This window comes from Meles meles, chromosome X, assembly GCF_922984935.1.
Source record: "Meles meles chromosome X, mMelMel3.1 paternal haplotype, whole genome shotgun sequence".
Lineage (NCBI taxonomy): Eukaryota > Metazoa > Chordata > Mammalia > Carnivora > Mustelidae > Meles > Meles meles.
The window spans coordinates 83,249,296-83,268,333 of NC_060087.1; the positions used below are offsets into that span (position 1 = coordinate 83,249,296).

Here is a 19,038-nt window from a genome sequence, read left to right on the forward strand (position 1 = left end):
CTTAACCCACAGAGCCACCCAGGTGCCCCTAAAGCTAAACTTCTCAAACACAAGCCAGTTGCTATCACAACAAGACACACTGTCTCATTTACTAGGTCCTTTCATATTTGGTAATACATGTGTTCTAGTTCCACTGTATTTTCAAATATACCCCAAATGATGCATGGAAGGAGAAGTTATACCAAAAAATAGTGCTGCCTGAGAGGGTAAAATCAATTAAGGCTGCACTTAATCACTTTTGCTATGCTGTCACATACATGCAATAGAGGACATGCTTAACTACACTGAACATATTTTTCAAATTTTGAGGTTGGTGATTTGAAAAAAGACCGGTTCATCTGTTTATTACTGGCTGGTTAGAAAGCAATGTTTTCTGGAAGCAAGATTCAAAGGTCACTGGGGTCCTGGAAGGATGGGAAACTGAAAAACTGAGTCTGACCTGAAAGATAATGGTAAATAGATAGGAAATACAACTCTGCCACTGTATGAACTGAGACCTTGGTTTCTTCATTTATAAAATGGAGACTAAAACTCCTATTCCTATATTGTAATCCCTAAGAAAAAAAGAATGAAAGGGACTTCTGGGTAAAATAACAGAATAATCCTCATAGAAATCCTACTAAAATGGGGTTGCCCGGGTGGCCCAGTCAGTTAAGCGTCTGACTTTTGACTGTGGCTCAGGTCATCATCCCAGGTCATGAGATTGAGCCCTGCATTGGGCTCCATATTGGGCAGGAAGCCCGCTTAACATTCTCTCTCTCCCTCTCCCTCAGCCCCTCTCTGCCCCTGCATGCAAGCGTGCTCACTTGATCTCTCCTAAAGAAATCCTACTAAAGTGAAATAAAGGAATAAAAAAGACACAAGCTTATTTAAGCTCATTACTTACCAATGCTCCCTTCTCTTTCTCCTGCACCATCATTTTCCTGCCTCATTACTAGAACATCTCCATAAATATATAAGCATGCTCTTACTCTTCCACCTTTAACAAAAAAAGGGAACTTCCTGACCCCACTTTCCCTACAGTCACTGTTACATTTCGCTGTTCCTCTTTGCAGAAAAACTCAAAAGAACCATATATATTCACTGCCTCCCACTCCTCTCCTGTTCACCCACTAGAATCAGGTCCCCACCACTCCACCAAAATGGTTCATGTTAAGGTCACCAATGATGTCCTTGTTATACAGTTCAACATACATCCATCCCACCACTACTATCACTGCTCTACATCATCTCTCACTTGGATTACTGCAACAGGCTCCCAACTGGTCTCTCCTTGTTTTGATCCTTTCCTGAAATAATCCATACACAACATAACAGCCACAGTGATTCTGTAAAACCTAAATCATATCATGACATAACCCCCCACACCAACAAAACCTCCCATGGCTCAGAATAAAAGTCAAAGTCCTTACAATGACCACCCCGGGGCACTACATAACCTTGCCTCCATTCACCATCTCACCCCATGTCCAACACTTCTGGGCCTACTTTCAGTTCCTCTAAAAAGGCTGTCACGTTCCTACCTTAGGATGGGTTTTCTCTTTTCCCAGAAAGCTCCTCCCTCAGACCTGTACACAAGCCCACACCCTCTCAGCCCCTAAGTTTTAAATGTAAGGTTTCCCATCCTCAGCACTACTGACATTTTGGGCTGTCTGATTCTTTGTTGTGAGGAGCTGTCCCATGTGCTGGAGGATGTTTAACAGCATCTCTGACCTCTACCCACTAGATGTCAGTAGCAATGCCCAATCATCCCCTAGTGATAAAAACCAAAAATGTCTCTAGACAATGCCAAATGTCCTATGCAAGGCAAAACTGCCCCCTCCCCGGTTGAGAGCCACTGCTTTATTCAAATACTGTCTTCTTCATGAACCCTACCCTTGACCCCATTTAAAATTACAACCTATGCTCACTTCAGGAGTATATATACTAAGATTGGAATGATATTGATATTAGCATGGCCCCTGTGCAAGAAGGACACACAAATTCATGAAACATTCCATATTTTTATATGGATATATAGGATATCACTCAAAGGATAAACACTGAAAAAATGTGTTACTTATAGAATCAAGATTTAACGCTCTACCTCTTCTCTAAATAAGCTTACTTAGTATTTTTAAGTTCTAGAACAACAAAATTACAAGCTATGCTTCCCCTAACCCTAGCATTTCTTATCCTCCTGATACTGCTGTACTTTTCCCATGGCACTTGTCTTAATCTGGCTGGGCCCCTATAACAAAAATAATGCAAACTGGGTGGTTTATAAACAAGAGAAATTTATGTCTCACAGTTCTGGAGGCTGGGAAGTCCAAGATCAAGACACTGGCAGATGCAATGTCTTAAAAGGATCTGTTTCCTCACATTCCCTGCATATTTTCAGACCACAATGGTTTGAAACTTGAACTCAATCACAAGAAGAAATTTGGAAAGAACTCAAATACATGGAGGTTAAAGAACATCCTACTAAAGAATGAATGGATCAACCAGGAAATTAAAGAAGAATTTTTTTAAATGCATGGAAACAAATGAAAATGAAAACACAACTGTTCAAAACCCTTGGGATACAGCAAAGGCGGTCCTAAGAGGGAAGTATATAGCAATACATGACTTTCTCAAGAAACAAGAAAGGTCTCAAGTACACAACCTAACCTTACACCTAAAGAAGCTAGAAAAAGAACAGCAAATAAAGTCTAAACCCAGCAGGAGAAGAGAACTTCTAAAGATCAGAGCAGAAATCAATGAAATAGAAACCAAAAGAACAGTAGCATAGATCAGCAAAAGTAGAAGCTACTTCTTTGAAAGAATTGATAAGATCAATAAACCCCTGGCCAAACTTACCAAAAGAAGAGAGAAAGGGCTCAGATTAATAAAATAATGAATTAAAGAGGAGAGATCACGACCAACACCAAGGAAATACAATTATAAGAACATATTATAAAGAACTATATGCCTACAAATTAGGCAATCTGGAAGAAATGGATGCATTCCTAGAAACATATAAACTACAAAACTAAGACAGGAAGAAATAGAAAACTTGAAAAGGCCTATAACCAGCAAGGAAACTGAAGCATCAATCAAAAAACTCCCAACAAACCAGAGTCCAGAGCCCGATGGCTTCCCAGGGGAATTCTACCAAACATTTAAAGAAGAATTAATACCTATTCTTCTGAAGCTGTTTCAAAAACTAGAAAGGGAAGGAAAACTTCCAAACTCTATGAGGCCAGCATTACCTTGATCCCAAAACCAAAGACGCCACCAAAAAGGAAAATTGCAGACCAATATCTCTAATGAACATGGATGCAAAAATTATCACCAAGTCAACAGGATCCAACAGTACTTTAAAAGGATTATTCATCAGGACCAAGTGGGATTTATTCCTGGGATGCAAGAGTGGTTCAACAACAGCAAATCAATGTGATACATCACATTAATAAAAGATCCTATAATATTATATATATATAAATATGATAATATGATAATAATATGATCCTCTGAAAAGATGCAGAAAAAGCATTTGACAAAATACAGCATCTTTTCTTGATTAAAACTCTCCAGCATGTAGGGATAGAGGGAATAAACCTCAATATCATAAAAGCCATAAACAAAACGCCCACAGCAAATATCATTCTCAATGGGGAAAAACCGAGAGCTATTCCTCTAAGGTCAGGAACACAACAGGGATGTCCACTCTCACCACTGTGACTCAACTTAGTACTAGAAGTCCTAGCTTCAGACAACAAAAGAAATTAAATGCATCCAAACCAGGAAAGAAGAAGTCAAACTCTCACTCTTGGCAGATGACATGATATTCTATGTGGAAAACCCAAAAGACTCCACCCCAAAATTGCTGGAAGTCATATAGCAATTCAGGAACATGGCAGGATATAAAATCAATGCAAAGAAATCAGTTGCATCTCTATACACTAAAAATGAGACAGAAGAAAGATAAATCAAGGAATTGATCCTATTTATAATTCTACCCAAAACCACAAGATACCTAGAAATAAACCTAACCAAAGAGGCAAAGGATCTGTACTTAGAAAACTATAGAACGCTTAGGAAAGAAATTGAGGAAGACACAAAGAAATGGAAAAATATTCCATGCTCATGGATTAGAAGAACAAATATTATTTAAATGTCTATGCTACATAGAGCAATCTACACATTCAACAAAATCCCTATCAAAATATCATCAACTGGGGCACCTGGGTGGCTCGGTGGGTTAAGCCTCTGCCTTCAGCTCAGGTCATGATCTCAGGGTCCTGGGATCGAGCCCCACATCGGGCTCTCTGCTCAGCGGGGAGCCTGCTTCCTCCTCTCTCTCTGCCTGCCTCTCTGCTTACTTGTGATCTCTGTCAAATAAATAAATCTTTAAAAAAATATCATCAACTTTTTGCACAGAGCTAGAATAAATAATCCTGAAATTTGTTTGGAACCATAAAAGACCCCAAATAGCCAAAGAAATGTTGAAAAAGAAAACCAAAGCTGGTGGCACCACAACTCTGGACTTCAAGCTGTATTACAAAGCTGTAATCATCAAGACAGTACTATACAGGCACAACAAAAGACACATAAATCAATGGAACAGAACAGAGAACTCAGAAACGGACTCTCAACTTTATGGTCAACTAACCTTCAACAAAGGAAGAAAGAATGTCCAATGGAAAAAAGACAATCTCTTCAAAAAAAAATGGTGTTGGGAAAATTATACAGCCATATGCAGAAGAATGAAACTGGACCATTTCCTTACACCATACACAAAAATAGAGTCAAAACGGATGAAAGACCTAAATGTGAGAGACGAATCTATCAAAATCCTACAGGGGAATACAGGCAACAACAACCACTTTGACCTCGGCCACAGCAACTTCCTGCTAGACACATCTCCAAAGGCAAGGGAAACAAAGGCAAAAATGAACTACTGGGACTTCACCAAGATAAAAAGTTTTTTTTTTTTTTAAAGATTTTATTTATTTGAAAGATAGAGATCACAAGTAGGCAGAGAGGCAGGCAGAGAGAGAGAGGAGGAAGCAGGCTCCCTGCCGAGCAGAGAACCCGATGCGGGGCTCGATCCCAGTACCCTGGGATCATGACCTGAGCCGAAGGCAGAGGCTTTAACCCACTGAGCCACCTAGGCGCCCCAAGATAAAAAGTTTTTGCCTAGCCGAACCATAAGAGACTATGGACTCTGAAAAACAACCTGAGGGTTTTGAAGGGTCAGGGGTGGGAGGTTGGGGGAACAGGTGGTGGGTGATGGGGAGGGCACGTTTTGCATGGAGCACTGGGTGTTGTGCAAAAAGAATGAATACTGTTACGCTGAAAAAAAATAAATAAAAAAAAAAAAAAAAAAAAAAAAAAAAAAAAAAAAAAAAAAAAAGTTTTTGCCTAGCAAAGGAAACAGTCAACAAAACCAAAAGACAAGAACAGGAGATATTTGCAAATGACTTATCAGATAAAGGGCGAGTATCCAAAATCTATAAAGAACTTATGAAACTCAACACCCAAAGAACAAATAATCCAATCAAGAAATGGGCAGAAGACATGAACAGACATTTCTGCAAAAAAAATACAAATCAAAGCCACAATGAGATACCACCTCACACCAGTCAGAATGGCTACAATTAACAAGTCAGGAAACAACAGATGCTGGCGAGGATGTGGAGAAAGGGGAACCCTCCTGCTCTGCTGGTGAGAATGCAAGCTGGTGTAGCCACTCTGGAAAACAGTATGGAGGTTCCTCAAAAAGTTGAAAACAGGGGCGCCTGGGTGGCTCAGTGGTTTAAGTATCTGCCTTTGGCTCAGGTCATGATCTCAGGGTCCTGGGATCGAGCCCCGCATCAGGCTCTCTGCTCAGTGGGGAGCCTGTTTCTCCCTCTCTCTCTGCCTGCCTCTCTGCCTACTTGCGACCTCTCTCTCTGTCAAATAAATAAATAAAATATTTTTTTTTAAAAAGTTGAAAACAGAGCTACCCTATGATCCAGCAACTGTACCACTAGGTATTTACACCAAAGATACAAATGTAGTGATCCAAAGGGGCACCTGCACCCCAATGTTTATAGCAGCAATGCCCACAATACCTAAACTAAGGAAAGAGCCCAGATGTCCATCAACAGATGAATGGATAAAGAAGATGTGGGGTGTGCGTGTGTGTGAGTGTGTAATAGAATAGTACTCAGTCATCAAAAAAAAAAAAAAAGAAATCTTGCCATTTGCAACAATGTGGATGTGGAACTAGAGGGAATAATGCTAAGTGATATAAGTCAATCAGAGAAAGACAATTACCATATGATCTCATTCATGTGTGGAACTTAAGAAACAAAACAGAGGAGCATAGGGGAAGAGAGAAACAAAACAAGATGAAATCAGGGAGGGAGACAAATCATAAGACTCTAAATCATAGGAAACAAACTTAGGGTTGCTGGAGGGGAGGGGAGGGAGGTGGAGGGATAGGGTAACTAGGTGATGGACATTAAGGAGGGCACATGATATAATGAGCATTGGGTGCTATGTAAGACTGAAGAATCACTGAACTCTACCTCTGAAACTAATATTACACTATATGTTAATTAATGGAATTAAAAATTAAAAAATAAAAAATAGTGGTGCCTCAGTGGCTCAGTCATTTAAGCACCTGTCTTCGGCTCAGATCCTGAGATCGAGCCTCACATCGGGCTTCCTGCTCTGTGGGAGCCTGCTTCTCCCTCTCCCTGCCACTCCCCCTGCTGGTACCGGCTCTCTCTCTTTAAAAAAAAATTTTTAGGGGCGCCTGGGTGGCTCAGTGGATTAAGCCGCTGCCTTCGGCTCAGGTCATGATCTCAGGGTCCTGGGATCGAGCCCTGCGTCGGGCTCTCTGCTCCGCAGGGAGCCTGCTTCCTCCTCTCTGCTTGCCTCTCTGCCTACTTGTGATCTCTCTCTCTCTGTCAAATAAACAAAATTAAAAAATCTTAAAAAAAAATTTTTTTAAGTAAAAAAATAAAAATAAAAATAAACCTGTTTCTTCACTAGTGACTGTCTTTTCACATAACCTCACATGGAAGAAAGGACAAGCTAGCTCTCTGGGGTCTCTTTCATAAGGGCACTAATCCTAATCATAAGGGCTCTGCCCTCATGACCTAATCACCTCCTAAAGGCCCCACCTCCTAATACTATCACCTTGGGTGTTGGGATTTCAACATGTGATATTTGGGGTCACACATACTTTCAGACCACAGCTACACTTATCACCTTCAAACATACCATATAATTTATTTTATTATGTTTTTTAAAAGTCTATCTCTCGGGGCGCCTGGGTGGCTCAGTGGGTTAAAGCCTCTGCCTTTGGCTCAGGTCATGATCCCAGGGTCCTGGGATTGAGCCCCGCATGGGGCTCTCTGCTCAGCAGGGAGCCTGCTTCCTCCTCTCTCTCTGCCTGCTTCTCTGCCTACTTGTGATCTCTGTCTAATAAATAAATAAAATCTTTTTTAAAAAAAGTCTATCTCTCTGACGAAAATGTAAGTTCTACAAGGAAAGGGATATTTTCTTCATTATTATACCCTAAGCACTTGTAGGTACTCCATAGTACTTGTTGAATTAATACATGAAAGGAAGAACAGAGATAATGATAGAGTAGAAAAGAGCAAAATAAAGTCTTAGGAGATGGAAAGCAGACTCAAGTGCCAACTGAAGCAAGATGAAGGAAACTATATCCGGACTGCCTACAAAGGGGGACCTGATGAGATATAAGGCTTATGTGCTACATACAACCCTGGGAAGGCTCAAACCGTAAGGTCCAATTAAGGCACAAGGCTTAAAAGGCTTAAAAGAGTCCTGGGCAGAGCCTGGGTGGCTAAGTCGGTTGAGCCTTGGACTCTTGAGTTCAGCTCAGGTCATGATCTCAGGGTCCTGAGATGGAGCCCCACATCGTACTTTGTGCTCAGCGTGACTCTCTCCCTCTGTTCCTCCCACTGCTGCTCTCTCTCTAATAAATAAACAAAATCGTTTTAAAAAGAGGGTGTGATTGAAAGTCTGGACACAAAACTGGTAAACATCCTCATGCTACCAAGAACATCCATCTTCCTGTAACAAGAGACTGGAGATCTTTTTCTCAGGAGAAAATGAACCCACAAAAGCCCTGAATTTGGAGGTACCAGGCATTGTTGTAGTAACAGGGGTTGGGAACAGGCAGATTCCATTAAATCTGTATTCTGAATGGTAGAGATCCTACCCCTTTTCCATGCCTTAATTCTAAAAAGCCAGCAGCCAGGCAAGAAACGTCGAGATAATTCTCTCAAGAAACTGAATATCTCCAGAGGAAGATCTCCTGAGACAAACATATGGGGACACCCCAACATAATCACCAACAGTAAAGCCAAGAATCAACAAACCCACTTAAGCTGAACTGCCATTCAGGTTTTTAAGACCTCACTCTTAAATAATAGTCAGTCAAGTATCATCAGCTCTTTGGTTAAAGTCTCCATTGTGAAAGACAATGACCAAAACAGGAAAAAATTCCTGAAGGAACAAACAATTCAAAGAACAGAAAACACACACACACACACACACACACACACACACACACACACACACACACTACATTACTGAATTATATTACTAAAAAAAGTAGTTATAGAAAAGGATCAGAGAATAAGAAAAATCTTTTGAAAATTAAAGGTAGGATAACAGAAAATATTTCATTAAAAATGTTGGCTTTTATATCAAAAAAATTTCACAGAAAGGAAAACAAAAAGGCAGAGATAGAAAATGGGAGAAGAATGAGAAGCAGATTACTGGCTTAATCCATGATGTCTTAAATTCAAATAATAGGAGATATAAAGAAAATACAGAAAATGGGGGCACCTGAGTGGCTCAGTGGGTTAAAGCCTCTGCCTTCAGCTCAGGTCATGATCCCAGGGTCCTGGGATCGAGCCCCACATCGGGCTCTCTGCTCAGCAGGGAGCCTGCTTCCTCCTCTCTCTCTCTCTCTCTCTGCCTGCCTCTCTGCCTCCTTGTGATCTCTATCTGTCAAATAAATAAATAAAATCTTTAAAAAAAAAAAGAAAATACAGAAAATGAAGTAAGAAATAATACAGGAAATTATCCCACATCTGAAAGCATTAGCTTCCAGATTGACAAGTCCTAATTTGTACCCACCACAATGAATGAGAAAAAAAGGCCCACTGGGTCATAAAGTTTCAGAGATAAAGAGATCCCCTAAAAGCTTTTACAGAAAAAGAGGAGAGAAATTACCTACAAATGATCAGTACTTAAAGTAGCATTCAGAGTCACACAACACTGGTGGCCAGATGACAAAACCATATCTTCAAATTTATAAAAGCAAATTATTCAAACCCAAATCTAGAATCTAGAAAAAGTTTCAGTCATATGTCAAGGAAGAAAAGACATTTACAGACAAGAAAAGACTCTAAAACTTTACCTCCTAGGCACCCTTCCTCAGGAAGCTAATAGAGGTTGTATTCCAGCCAAATGGGGATATAAACCGGAAAAAGGAAGACAGGAGAGCAGCAAAAGGAGTCCTGGGATAATAGCCATGCAGAAGGCCTCAGGAGCCTAGGATGGAAGATTCCAAGAAAAAAGCTCTTCAGGGAAAAAAACAACTCAAGTTGTTGAGCATATGGAGAATGCAGATGAATGTTTGACAGAGCTTTTAGAGTACTTGGGAAAAATTAGCAATAGGTTCTAGAAAACTAAACCAATGGAAAAATAAGGTAATTATTCATGCCAATAAAAAGTTCTAAAAATCCATCACACCAAACAGAAGCATGCGGCTATAAAAAGGGGGGGGGGAGAAAGTGCAGGGGCACCTGGGTGGCTCAGTTGGTTAAGTGTCTGCCTTTGGCTCAGGTCATGATCCCTGAGTCCCAGGATTGAGCCTGACATTGCGTTCCCTGTTCAGCAACAGGGCGTCTGCTTCTCCCTCTCCCTTTGCCCCTTCCCCCGCTCGTGCTCTCTCTTTCTCACTCTCACTCACTCTTTCTCTCAAATAAAAAAAATAAAATCTTAAAAAAAAAAGAAGTGCAGGGGCGCCTGGGTGGCTCAGTGGGTTAAGCCTCTAACTTCAGCTCAGGTCATGATCTCAGGGTCCTGGGATCCAGCCATGCATCGGGCTCTCTGCTCAGCAGAACTAACATTTTCTCCCTAAAAAAATATTCCCTGGCTCTGTCCACTAGAAGGCCTTGAAGTCTTACCAACCCAGTATAAGTAAGCTCATCTAGCACCCATACTGTGCTTCCAAATACCATTTCCCACTAAAAGAGACAAGGATTCCTTGAAGAAATGGCTGATTCCCAGTCTCAAGCAGAAAAGACTAGATGTGCTAGAAATACCTTAACATTCCAAAACTACTAGGGCTATCCAAGCCTGGGACAACTTAAAGCAGTTCCAATTGGCTAAAAATGGAACAATTTGCATACCAAAAATAATAGTAAATTCAGTGGACTAAAATATATCAATATTTTATTATAATTGATAATTAATTAATATAATATAATTAATAATTAATATAATTAATAATTAATATAATTAATAAAATATATCAAGTATGTTAAAAATCCATGATTGCGGGGCGCCCACGTGGCTCAGTGGGTTAAGTGTCTGCCTTCAGCTCAGGTCATGATCCCAGGGTCCTGGGATTGAGCCCTGGGTCAGGCTCCCTGCTCAGTGGGGAGGTTGCTTCTCCCTCTCCCTCTGCAAACCCCCCCACCGCAGTTTGTGCTCACTCTCTTCTCTGTCAAAGAAATAAAATCTTTTTTAAAAAATCCATGATTTCATAATGATACTGAAACAAACAAATTTAACTGACCATCTTTTGAAGAAGGTGAAAGAACCTAGGATTTAGGGGCACCTGGGTGGCTCAGTGGGTTAAGCCTCTGCCTTCAGCTCAGGTCATGATCCCAGGGTCCTGGGATAGAGCCCCACATCGGGCTCTCTGCTCAGTGGGGAGCCTACTTCCCCCTCTCTCTCTGTCTGTCTCTCTGCCTACTTGTGATCTCCGTCAAATAAATAAATAAAATCTTAAAAAAAAAAAAGAACCTAGGATTTACCCTATCTTGATTGAATCACTACATCAAAGTAACCAAACAGCTGATAAGGAAAAGTCATTTTTAGTAGAATTCTAACTAATAAATGAAGACATGATAGAGTAGTCAATGATCACCAATGACTGAAAAACCGTTAGGTGAAAATCTGACAGGAAATTTTTTAATGAGTGGATCAGGTTGATGACACTGAATCGATGGTTCAATTTTAACGTCACTGAAAGAGAGCCCATCAGACATATATGCGTTAAAAAATTTTCTCACCTCAAGTTAAATCTGAATCTAATCATGTAGATCTACCAGTTTATAGGAAATACAGAGGACAGAGGAAGAACATTAAATGACATCATGAGAATTCAGTCAGCAAAATCCAGAACAAGAATTTCCACAGGAAAACCAACCAGTTTCTTCAAAAAATAAATTGCAAGGACAAAAAAATTAAGAGGGAAGGGTACTTACAAATTAAAAGAGAATGAAGAGACATGTTAGTAAAATGCAATGCGTATGCCTTGTTTGAATCCTGATTTGAATAAACCACCTATAAAACTCCAACTATTTATGTGACACACCAGTGTCAAACCTAAACATTTACTGGATATTTGATGATATTATGGGATAAATGTTTATTTCTGGATGTAATAATGGTATGAAGTTATGTTTATTTATATTTTTTAAAGATTTTATTTATTTACCTGACAGAGAGACAGAGAGCACATGTAGGCAGAGTGGCAGGCAGAGGGAGAGGGAGAAGCAGGCTCTCCACCGAGCAGGGAGCCCATTGCAGGGGATCATTACCTGAGCTGAAGGCAGCCACTTAACTGACTGAGCCACCCAGGAGTTCCTATTTATTTATTTTTTTTTTTAAATATTTTTTATTTTTATTTGACAGAGAGAAATCACAACTAGGCAGAGAGGCAGGCAGAGAGAGAGGAGGAAGCAGGCTCCCTGCAGAGCAGAGAGCCCGATGTGGGGCTCGATCCCAGGACTCTGGGATCATGACCTGAGCTGAAGGCAGAGGTTTTAACCCACTGAGCCACCCAGGCGCCCCCCTATTTATTTTTTTAAAGATTTTATTTATTTATTTGACACAGAGAGAGAGACAGACAGACAGACAAACACAGGGAGAGCACAAGCAGGGGGAGCAGCAGAGGGAGAGGGAGAAGCAGGCTTCCACTTAGCAGGGAGCCTGATGTGGGGCTCCATCCCAAGACCTTGAGATCATGACCTGAGCCAAAGGCAAATGCTTAACGACTGAGCCACTCAGATGCCTGTGAAGTTATGTTTAAAAAATTAAGTGGGAGTGCAAGTTGGTGCAGCCACTTTGGAAAACACTGTGGAGATACCTTAAGAAATTAAAAATAGAGCTACCCAGGACACCTGGGTGGCTCAATCTGTTAAACAGCTGCCTTCGGCTTGGGTCACGATCCCAGTCTCCTGGGACTGAGTTCCACGTTGGGCTCCTTGCTCAGCAGGGAGCCTGCTTCTCCCTCTCCCTCTGCCCCAGCTCATGTGCACTCACACTCTCTCTCTCTCCCCCTCTCTTTCTCTCTCTGTCAAATAAATAAATAAATAAATAAAATCTTTTTTTTTTTTTTTTATGGTTGACCGACGGGAGAAAGATTCTATTTATTTTTTTTAATTTTTTATTTATTTCTTATTTTTTTATAAACATATAATGTATTTTTATCCCCAGGAGTACAGGTCTGTGAATCGCCACGTTTACACACTTCACAGCACTCTCCATAGCACATACCCTTCCCAATGTCCATAACCCCCCATAAATAAAATCTTTTAAAAAAAATAGAGCTACCCTATGACCCTGCAATTGCACGACTGGGTATTTACCCCAAAGATACAGATGTAGTGAAAAGAAAGGCCATCTGTACCCCAATGTTCATAGCAACAATGGCCACAATCGTGAAACTGTGGAAAGAGCCAAGATGCCCTTCAACAGAGGAATGGATAAAGAAGATATGGTCCATATATACAATGGAATACTATGCCTCCATCAGAAAGGATGAATACCCAACTTTTGTATCAACATGGACAGTACTGGAGGAGATTATGCTGAGTGAAATAAGTCAAGCAGAGAGAGTCAATTATCACATGGTTTCACTGACTTGTGGAGCATAAGGAATAACACAAAGGACATTCAGAGTTAGAGAGTAGAAGTGGGTTGGGGGAAATCAGAGTGGGAGATGAACCATGAGAGACTGTGGACTCTGAGAAACAAACTGAGGGTTTTGGAGGGGAGGGTGTGGGTGGTTGAGTGAGTCTGGTAGTAGGTATTAAGGAGGGCATGTATTGCATGTAGCACTGGGTGTGGTACATAACAATGAATCTTGGAACACTGAAAAAAATTAAATAAAAAAATTAAGTTCATTCTTTTAGAACTCACACTGAAGTATTCACATTTTATATGATATATAGCATCTGGAATTTACCTCAAACTAATCCAAATGGGTTGGTAGAATGTGGGATGGGTGAGAGTATAGATAAAATAAGACTGGACACATACTGATAGTTGTTGAACCTCAGGAATGGGTATATGGAGTTCATTACACCGTTCTCTACTTTTATATGTTTGCAATTTTTCACAATATTAAATGAAAGGAAAATTTGTACAATGAAGGAAAACAAAATCTTAGTACATGTACTTGGCTCAGGAATGAATCTATGACGATCTACGTGGTCATAACAATAGAAACACTAAATATTAATTTAACCAAGAATTGTGCTATAAATATCGAAGAGGGGCACTTCAGGAAGAGAGACAAAGTAAGGGAGAGAAATTCTTATATGCCATAACTGGAAGTCAACAAATAATATGTAACTGGGATAAAGCAAAACGCATCAGAATAGTGTACTACTTAGAAATAAGAGCAACAGAAATACTTAAAATAAATGCTGTGGTTTCTGGAAAGCAAGACTCAAGAGCAAGGAAGGGTAGGACAGAGGAGCATCACTTTTCCTTACTAACCTATTACTATTTGACTTTTTTATTTTATTTATTTGACAGAGAGAGAGAGAGTGGCAGGCAGAGGGAGAGGGAGAAGTAGGCTCCCCACCGAGCAGAGAACCCTATGTGGGGCTCCATCCCAGGACCCCGGGATCATGACCCGAGCCAAAGGCAAATGCCTAACCAACTGAGCCACCCAAGCACCCCTATTATTTGACTTTTAAAATTATGTACTTGTATTTCCTTGATAGCATTTTATTTATAGACTGCTTCTTAGGTCTTGGAGCTCTGGCTACCAGCTCCCATAAAATATGTATTTTGACTCAAGACTCAAGAAGAGATACTGAAACCTCAAATCAGGGCAAACTGGGGTTATCCTATCATCGTAATGGAATGCAATGTCACTACCAGGAACGAGGAAAGAGAGATCAATGTATTTAAAAAATGAGAACAACCTAGGGCTATACATATGGTATTATTTTTATTACAGTGGACATCTGGCCTATATTTGAGTACCTACTAGATTGGCTCTTAGATCCCAGTACAAATTTTGCAGGGAAAGGGAATTCCTCTGGATAGATGTGGAGGGTAAACAATTTGCCTCACAGAAGCTGGAAGGGCTAGGAACTTGGGCAAATATTGCAAAGAGGTATCCATTCACCAAACATTTGATGGGCACCCACTATGTGTAGGAATCTATGCTAAGTGCTGGGCTACAAAATTAAATAATACACAGTGGCTACCTCTGCAGTCTCGTGTGGGAAGCACTGACACACAACAATGCAATATGGTGTAACAAATGCAACAATAGGAGATAAGCAACGGGAGATTAGACGAGGGTACAGAAAAGAGGGAGCCCTAATCAGACTGAGGAGTCAGATCAGGTTTTCTACAGGATCTAATGCTTGAAATGAATCTTTGAACATAAGCAGAAGCCAAGGGGAGAAGACTGAGGGCACTGTGGAGAAAGGACAGGTTCAGGCAGGAGTGAGATAGCTCAGCAGGGTAACTTGAGTTCCACACGAATGGAGAGAGGAAAGCAGATGAGGATGTGGCAGAAGATGAAGCTAGGGACCTTCTCATGAAGATCTGTCAGTGCAAAGACAACAAATTTAAGCTTTATTCTAAAAGCTATTGGGTAACTACTGAAGAATTTTAAGCAATATTGCGGTATGATTTTATTTGCATTTTAAGGACACCTCCAGCTGCAGTGTAGAGAATAAACCAAGGCAAGGGACTGGAACTAGTGAGACCAGTTTGGAGGTTGTTGTAGTAGTGTAAGCAAGAGAAGATGGTAGCTTGGAACTGAGTGGTAGTGGTGGTAACGGTGGTGGAAATAGAAGAGGATGGAGTCAAGGTATTTTTAGAAAGGAAAAATGAGGGGACTTGGAGACTGATTAAATACGGCCAGAGGAGGAAGGTGAGGATTAAGACAGAGGAGTCTAGGATGATGTGTTTCTAGTACATGGTACCACCATTTACTAAGGTGAGAAAAAAAAAAAAAAAAAGCAGATTCTCAAAGAGGATAAATTTGGTTTAGGGCAGTATTTCTCAACTGGAGGCAACTTTCCCCCCCAGGAGATATCTGGAGACATTTCTGGTTGTCACAACTAATGACATCTAGTGGGTAGAGGCCAGGGATGTTGCTGAAGTCCTATAATGCACCTAACAGCTCCACGCAACAAAAATGATCCAACCCAAAATGTGATTAGGGCAGAAGCGGAGAAACCATGATATAGGGCAATGCTGATTTGAATGTATGTAGGCCAGTTAAGTAAGGAAGTTTGAGAGACTTAGAAATGCACCCCCTAAAGCTCAAGAGGGAACGAGAATGCAAATATAAGTTTAGGAGCTATCAATTTATAGGTGGTCATTCCACCTACAACTCTACTTGGGTACAATCTCCCATGAATGTTTTGAAAAGAAGGTTAAGGACAGAGTCCTGGGCAGTACCAATGCTTATAGTAAGAAAGGAGAGGGAGAAAAGATGACATGGTAAAGACTAAGAAGTGGCCAGCAAGACAGGAGGAAAACCATCAGAGAAAGAAATCACAGAAATCAAAGAAAGAAAATGTTTCAAGGAGAGAAGAAAGATAAATAAAAGATAAATAAGTGGTGTCAAAGGCAGAGAAAAGTTGAGTGAGTTAGGGAAAGTTTCCACTGGAGTTGGCAACATAGAGGTCACTGATGACTTTAACAAGATCAATCTCTATGGGGTATTAAGGGTGGAAGAACCATGAGTTTTTTTATGATATTTATTTATTTGACAAGAGAGAGAGACAGCAGGAGAGGGAACAGAAGCAGGGGGGTTGGAGAGGGAGACGTAGGCCTCCCGCCAAGCAGGGAGCCCCAAGCAGGGCTCGATCCCAGAACCCCGAGATCACGACCTGAGCTTAAGGCAGACAAGAAAAGAGCCAACAGGGGTCATAGGGAAGGAGGTGCAGAAACAGGAGAAAGATGGTACATAATGAAGGAGCAAGGATCTAATGGAGGGAGGAGATGAGTCCAAAATGGTGTTTCAAGGAAGGATAGACAGCCTTAGACAGGGAAAGGCCAACCCACCTCTTTCACTGAAATAGGAGGAAAAGAGGGATAAGATTTCAGTGAAATTGGTAAATGTTAGAAGAAGCTAAGAGAGCTCTCATGCGATACCCTTAATGTTTCAGGGAAGAATGAGGTACAATCATCTGCTAAGGGCAAGAGCAGAAGTGAAGGGGAGGGAATTGAGGAGAGGTAAGGGTTTCACCGAAGAGAATGGGAGAAGAAATTTGATGGGGCCCATGTAGAAAGACTTCTGGAGAACAATTCTAAAAGGAAGCTGCATCCTAGAAGCGAAATCTTGGAGGTCAAGATGTGTCCTATTAGAAGGCACCACCCAGGGGCGCCTGGGTGGCTCAGTGGATTAAGCCGCTGCCTTCGGCTCAGGTCATGATCTTAGGGTCCTGGGATCGAGCCCCGCATCGGGCTCTCTGCTCTGTAGGGAGCCTGCTTCCTCCTCTCTCTCTGCCTGCCTCTCTGCCTACTTGTGATCTCTCTCTCTGTCAAATAAATAAATAAAATCTTTAAAAAAAAAAAAAAAAGAAGGCACCACCCAAGTGTCAGGAATTTAAATCATTAGGAGGGTAGGTGCTGGTAAGAACCAATAGGGAACAAGAGTGCCAGCTGGGGAGTCCTGCTCAGTCCTCATGAGGAAGGCTTTTGACTTGTTTTTTTAAGTTCCACAGGGGCAAGTACCATGCCTATTTGAGCCGTTGGAGCCCCAGCACCTGGCAGAGTGCCAAATGCATAACAGGCACTCAATAAATAGTACGTGCATGAAAAGGGAAGGATATAAAAATGTCTTAGAGGCCAACCTCACCATGTAGATGCCTTACCACTTACATCTCCCATGATATTTCTCAGTTCTGTTCTGCCGAAAACAGTAGCCTTCCAAATATTTCAGACACTTGTCACCTGTTAGACTGCCTTCACCGGTACCTCTTTCTCCTAATACTTCCTTCTTATTAAATTCCTTGGATGGGGCAGTTGGGTGGCTCAGTCGTTAAGCATCTGCCTTCAGCTCAGGTCATGATCCCAGGGTCCTGGGATGGAGCCCCCACATCGGACTCCCTGCTCAGAGGGAAGCCTGCTCCTCCCACTCCCACTCTCCCTGCTTGTGCTCCCTTTCTCACTGTGTCTCCTTCTGCCAAATAAATAAAATCTTGAAAAAAAATTCCTTGGATGCCTGACATGTGCAGTAATGGATGAAGTTCTCTCTCCTGCTCGCCACCCTCCCTAAAATGAAACCCTAGCAATATTCTCTCCGTGTTATAAGGTACACTTTCAGAACAGAACCCCTCCTCCCCTGTAGCACCAGAGGCGGCTCTATTATTAAAATGTCACGGACACTACTGTTACAGATTGCAATGCCTAGGGTTATCTTTAGCCAGCCCTTGTTTCTCATTACCTGTGCCACTTGATTGTGTTTCTCAGGGATATTTTTCAGATGGTTAGACCATACACAGACGATGCTTCTGTCTAAAAAAAGAAAACAAGTTTGATTTATATGGTTTTCTTGATGAAAGATTATTTAGAAATGTCTGGCCATTCAAATCCCCTCCTTCAGAGAGGCATATACAGATTTAAGAAGTACCTAATTCAAGCTCAAGGTCATTTTTCAGAGAAAACCTGTTTCCTGGTCTAGCCATTACAAAACTGATTCTTAACAGAGCTAGTCTGCAATATTTTCTCTCTTGCCACAGATGCACAGTATGACAAGGTCTGCTTTCTGTTCAGATTTTAAGAGGGAAATAAAATGTAATGGGTTTTGTTTTTATAACTGAATAATAGAACACTGATGTCATATACTCATTTAATTGAGCACAGGGTCGGGGGGACAAGTGCCTGCCCTAATGAACTGTAGTTTAAGGCATATGGGTATTCAACAGTGTGACTAATAAAAAAATAATGGTGTTTCAAGTATATTTACTGAAAATGGGCAAATGGAAAGTTCAGGAATGGAATCTGGGAATGGGTATAGGGATTAAGTCTTGGAAATATGCCACTATGAACTCCCTTACCACCACTCACCACATTTACCAATTACTTTAAGGCATATTTATCACAGAAAGCTCTAGTTTTCAGCGATATGGAGATATGAAATAGAAAAGGCAACTCTCTAATAAAGAGGAGACTGCTCCCAGTACGAAAAAGGAGCATAAAATGATGAGGACAATGGTGAGTGAGCAGTGGCAACATTAACATTTACTAAGTGCTAACTGGGCCTCAGGCATATGACTTTTAGAGGAAGAAAGGGTGTGAAAGTTGTGATTCCCACTACTACGTGACAATGGCCACCCTCCAGAAAGCATCCAAAATTAATCTTGTGATCCCATTCTACATTAAAGACTTCATCCTACTCCTTCAAGGCTGCCGTATTTTCCACTCCTCTCCACCCCCACTGATGCTGTTCCTGCACCTTCCCTCTCCTCGCAGCCCTTGGTTTGCTATTTCTACTAGTCATCGCCTTCAACTGATCTCTCCAAGTTCCCAGGTAGTACCCCACAT

At 41.2% G+C, this 19,038-nt stretch overlaps 1 protein-coding gene and 1 non-coding gene across 2 annotated transcripts in view; one reads left to right on the top strand and one right to left on the bottom strand.

Moving 5' to 3' along the window:
* TRMT2B (tRNA methyltransferase 2 homolog B) overlaps positions 1–19,038 on the bottom strand; it is a 53,764-nt gene that overhangs the window by 27,927 nt on the left and 6,799 nt on the right. Inside the window, 2 exon segments of the mRNA XM_045994459.1 lie at positions 17,939–18,005; positions 19,005–19,038. Coding sequence (XP_045850415.1) covers positions 17,939–18,005; positions 19,005–19,038 — 101 coding nt within the window.
* On the top strand, positions 1,903–2,006 carry LOC123935679. The gene has a single exon (XR_006816964.1). It is a non-coding gene; the product is annotated as a U6 spliceosomal RNA (small nuclear RNA).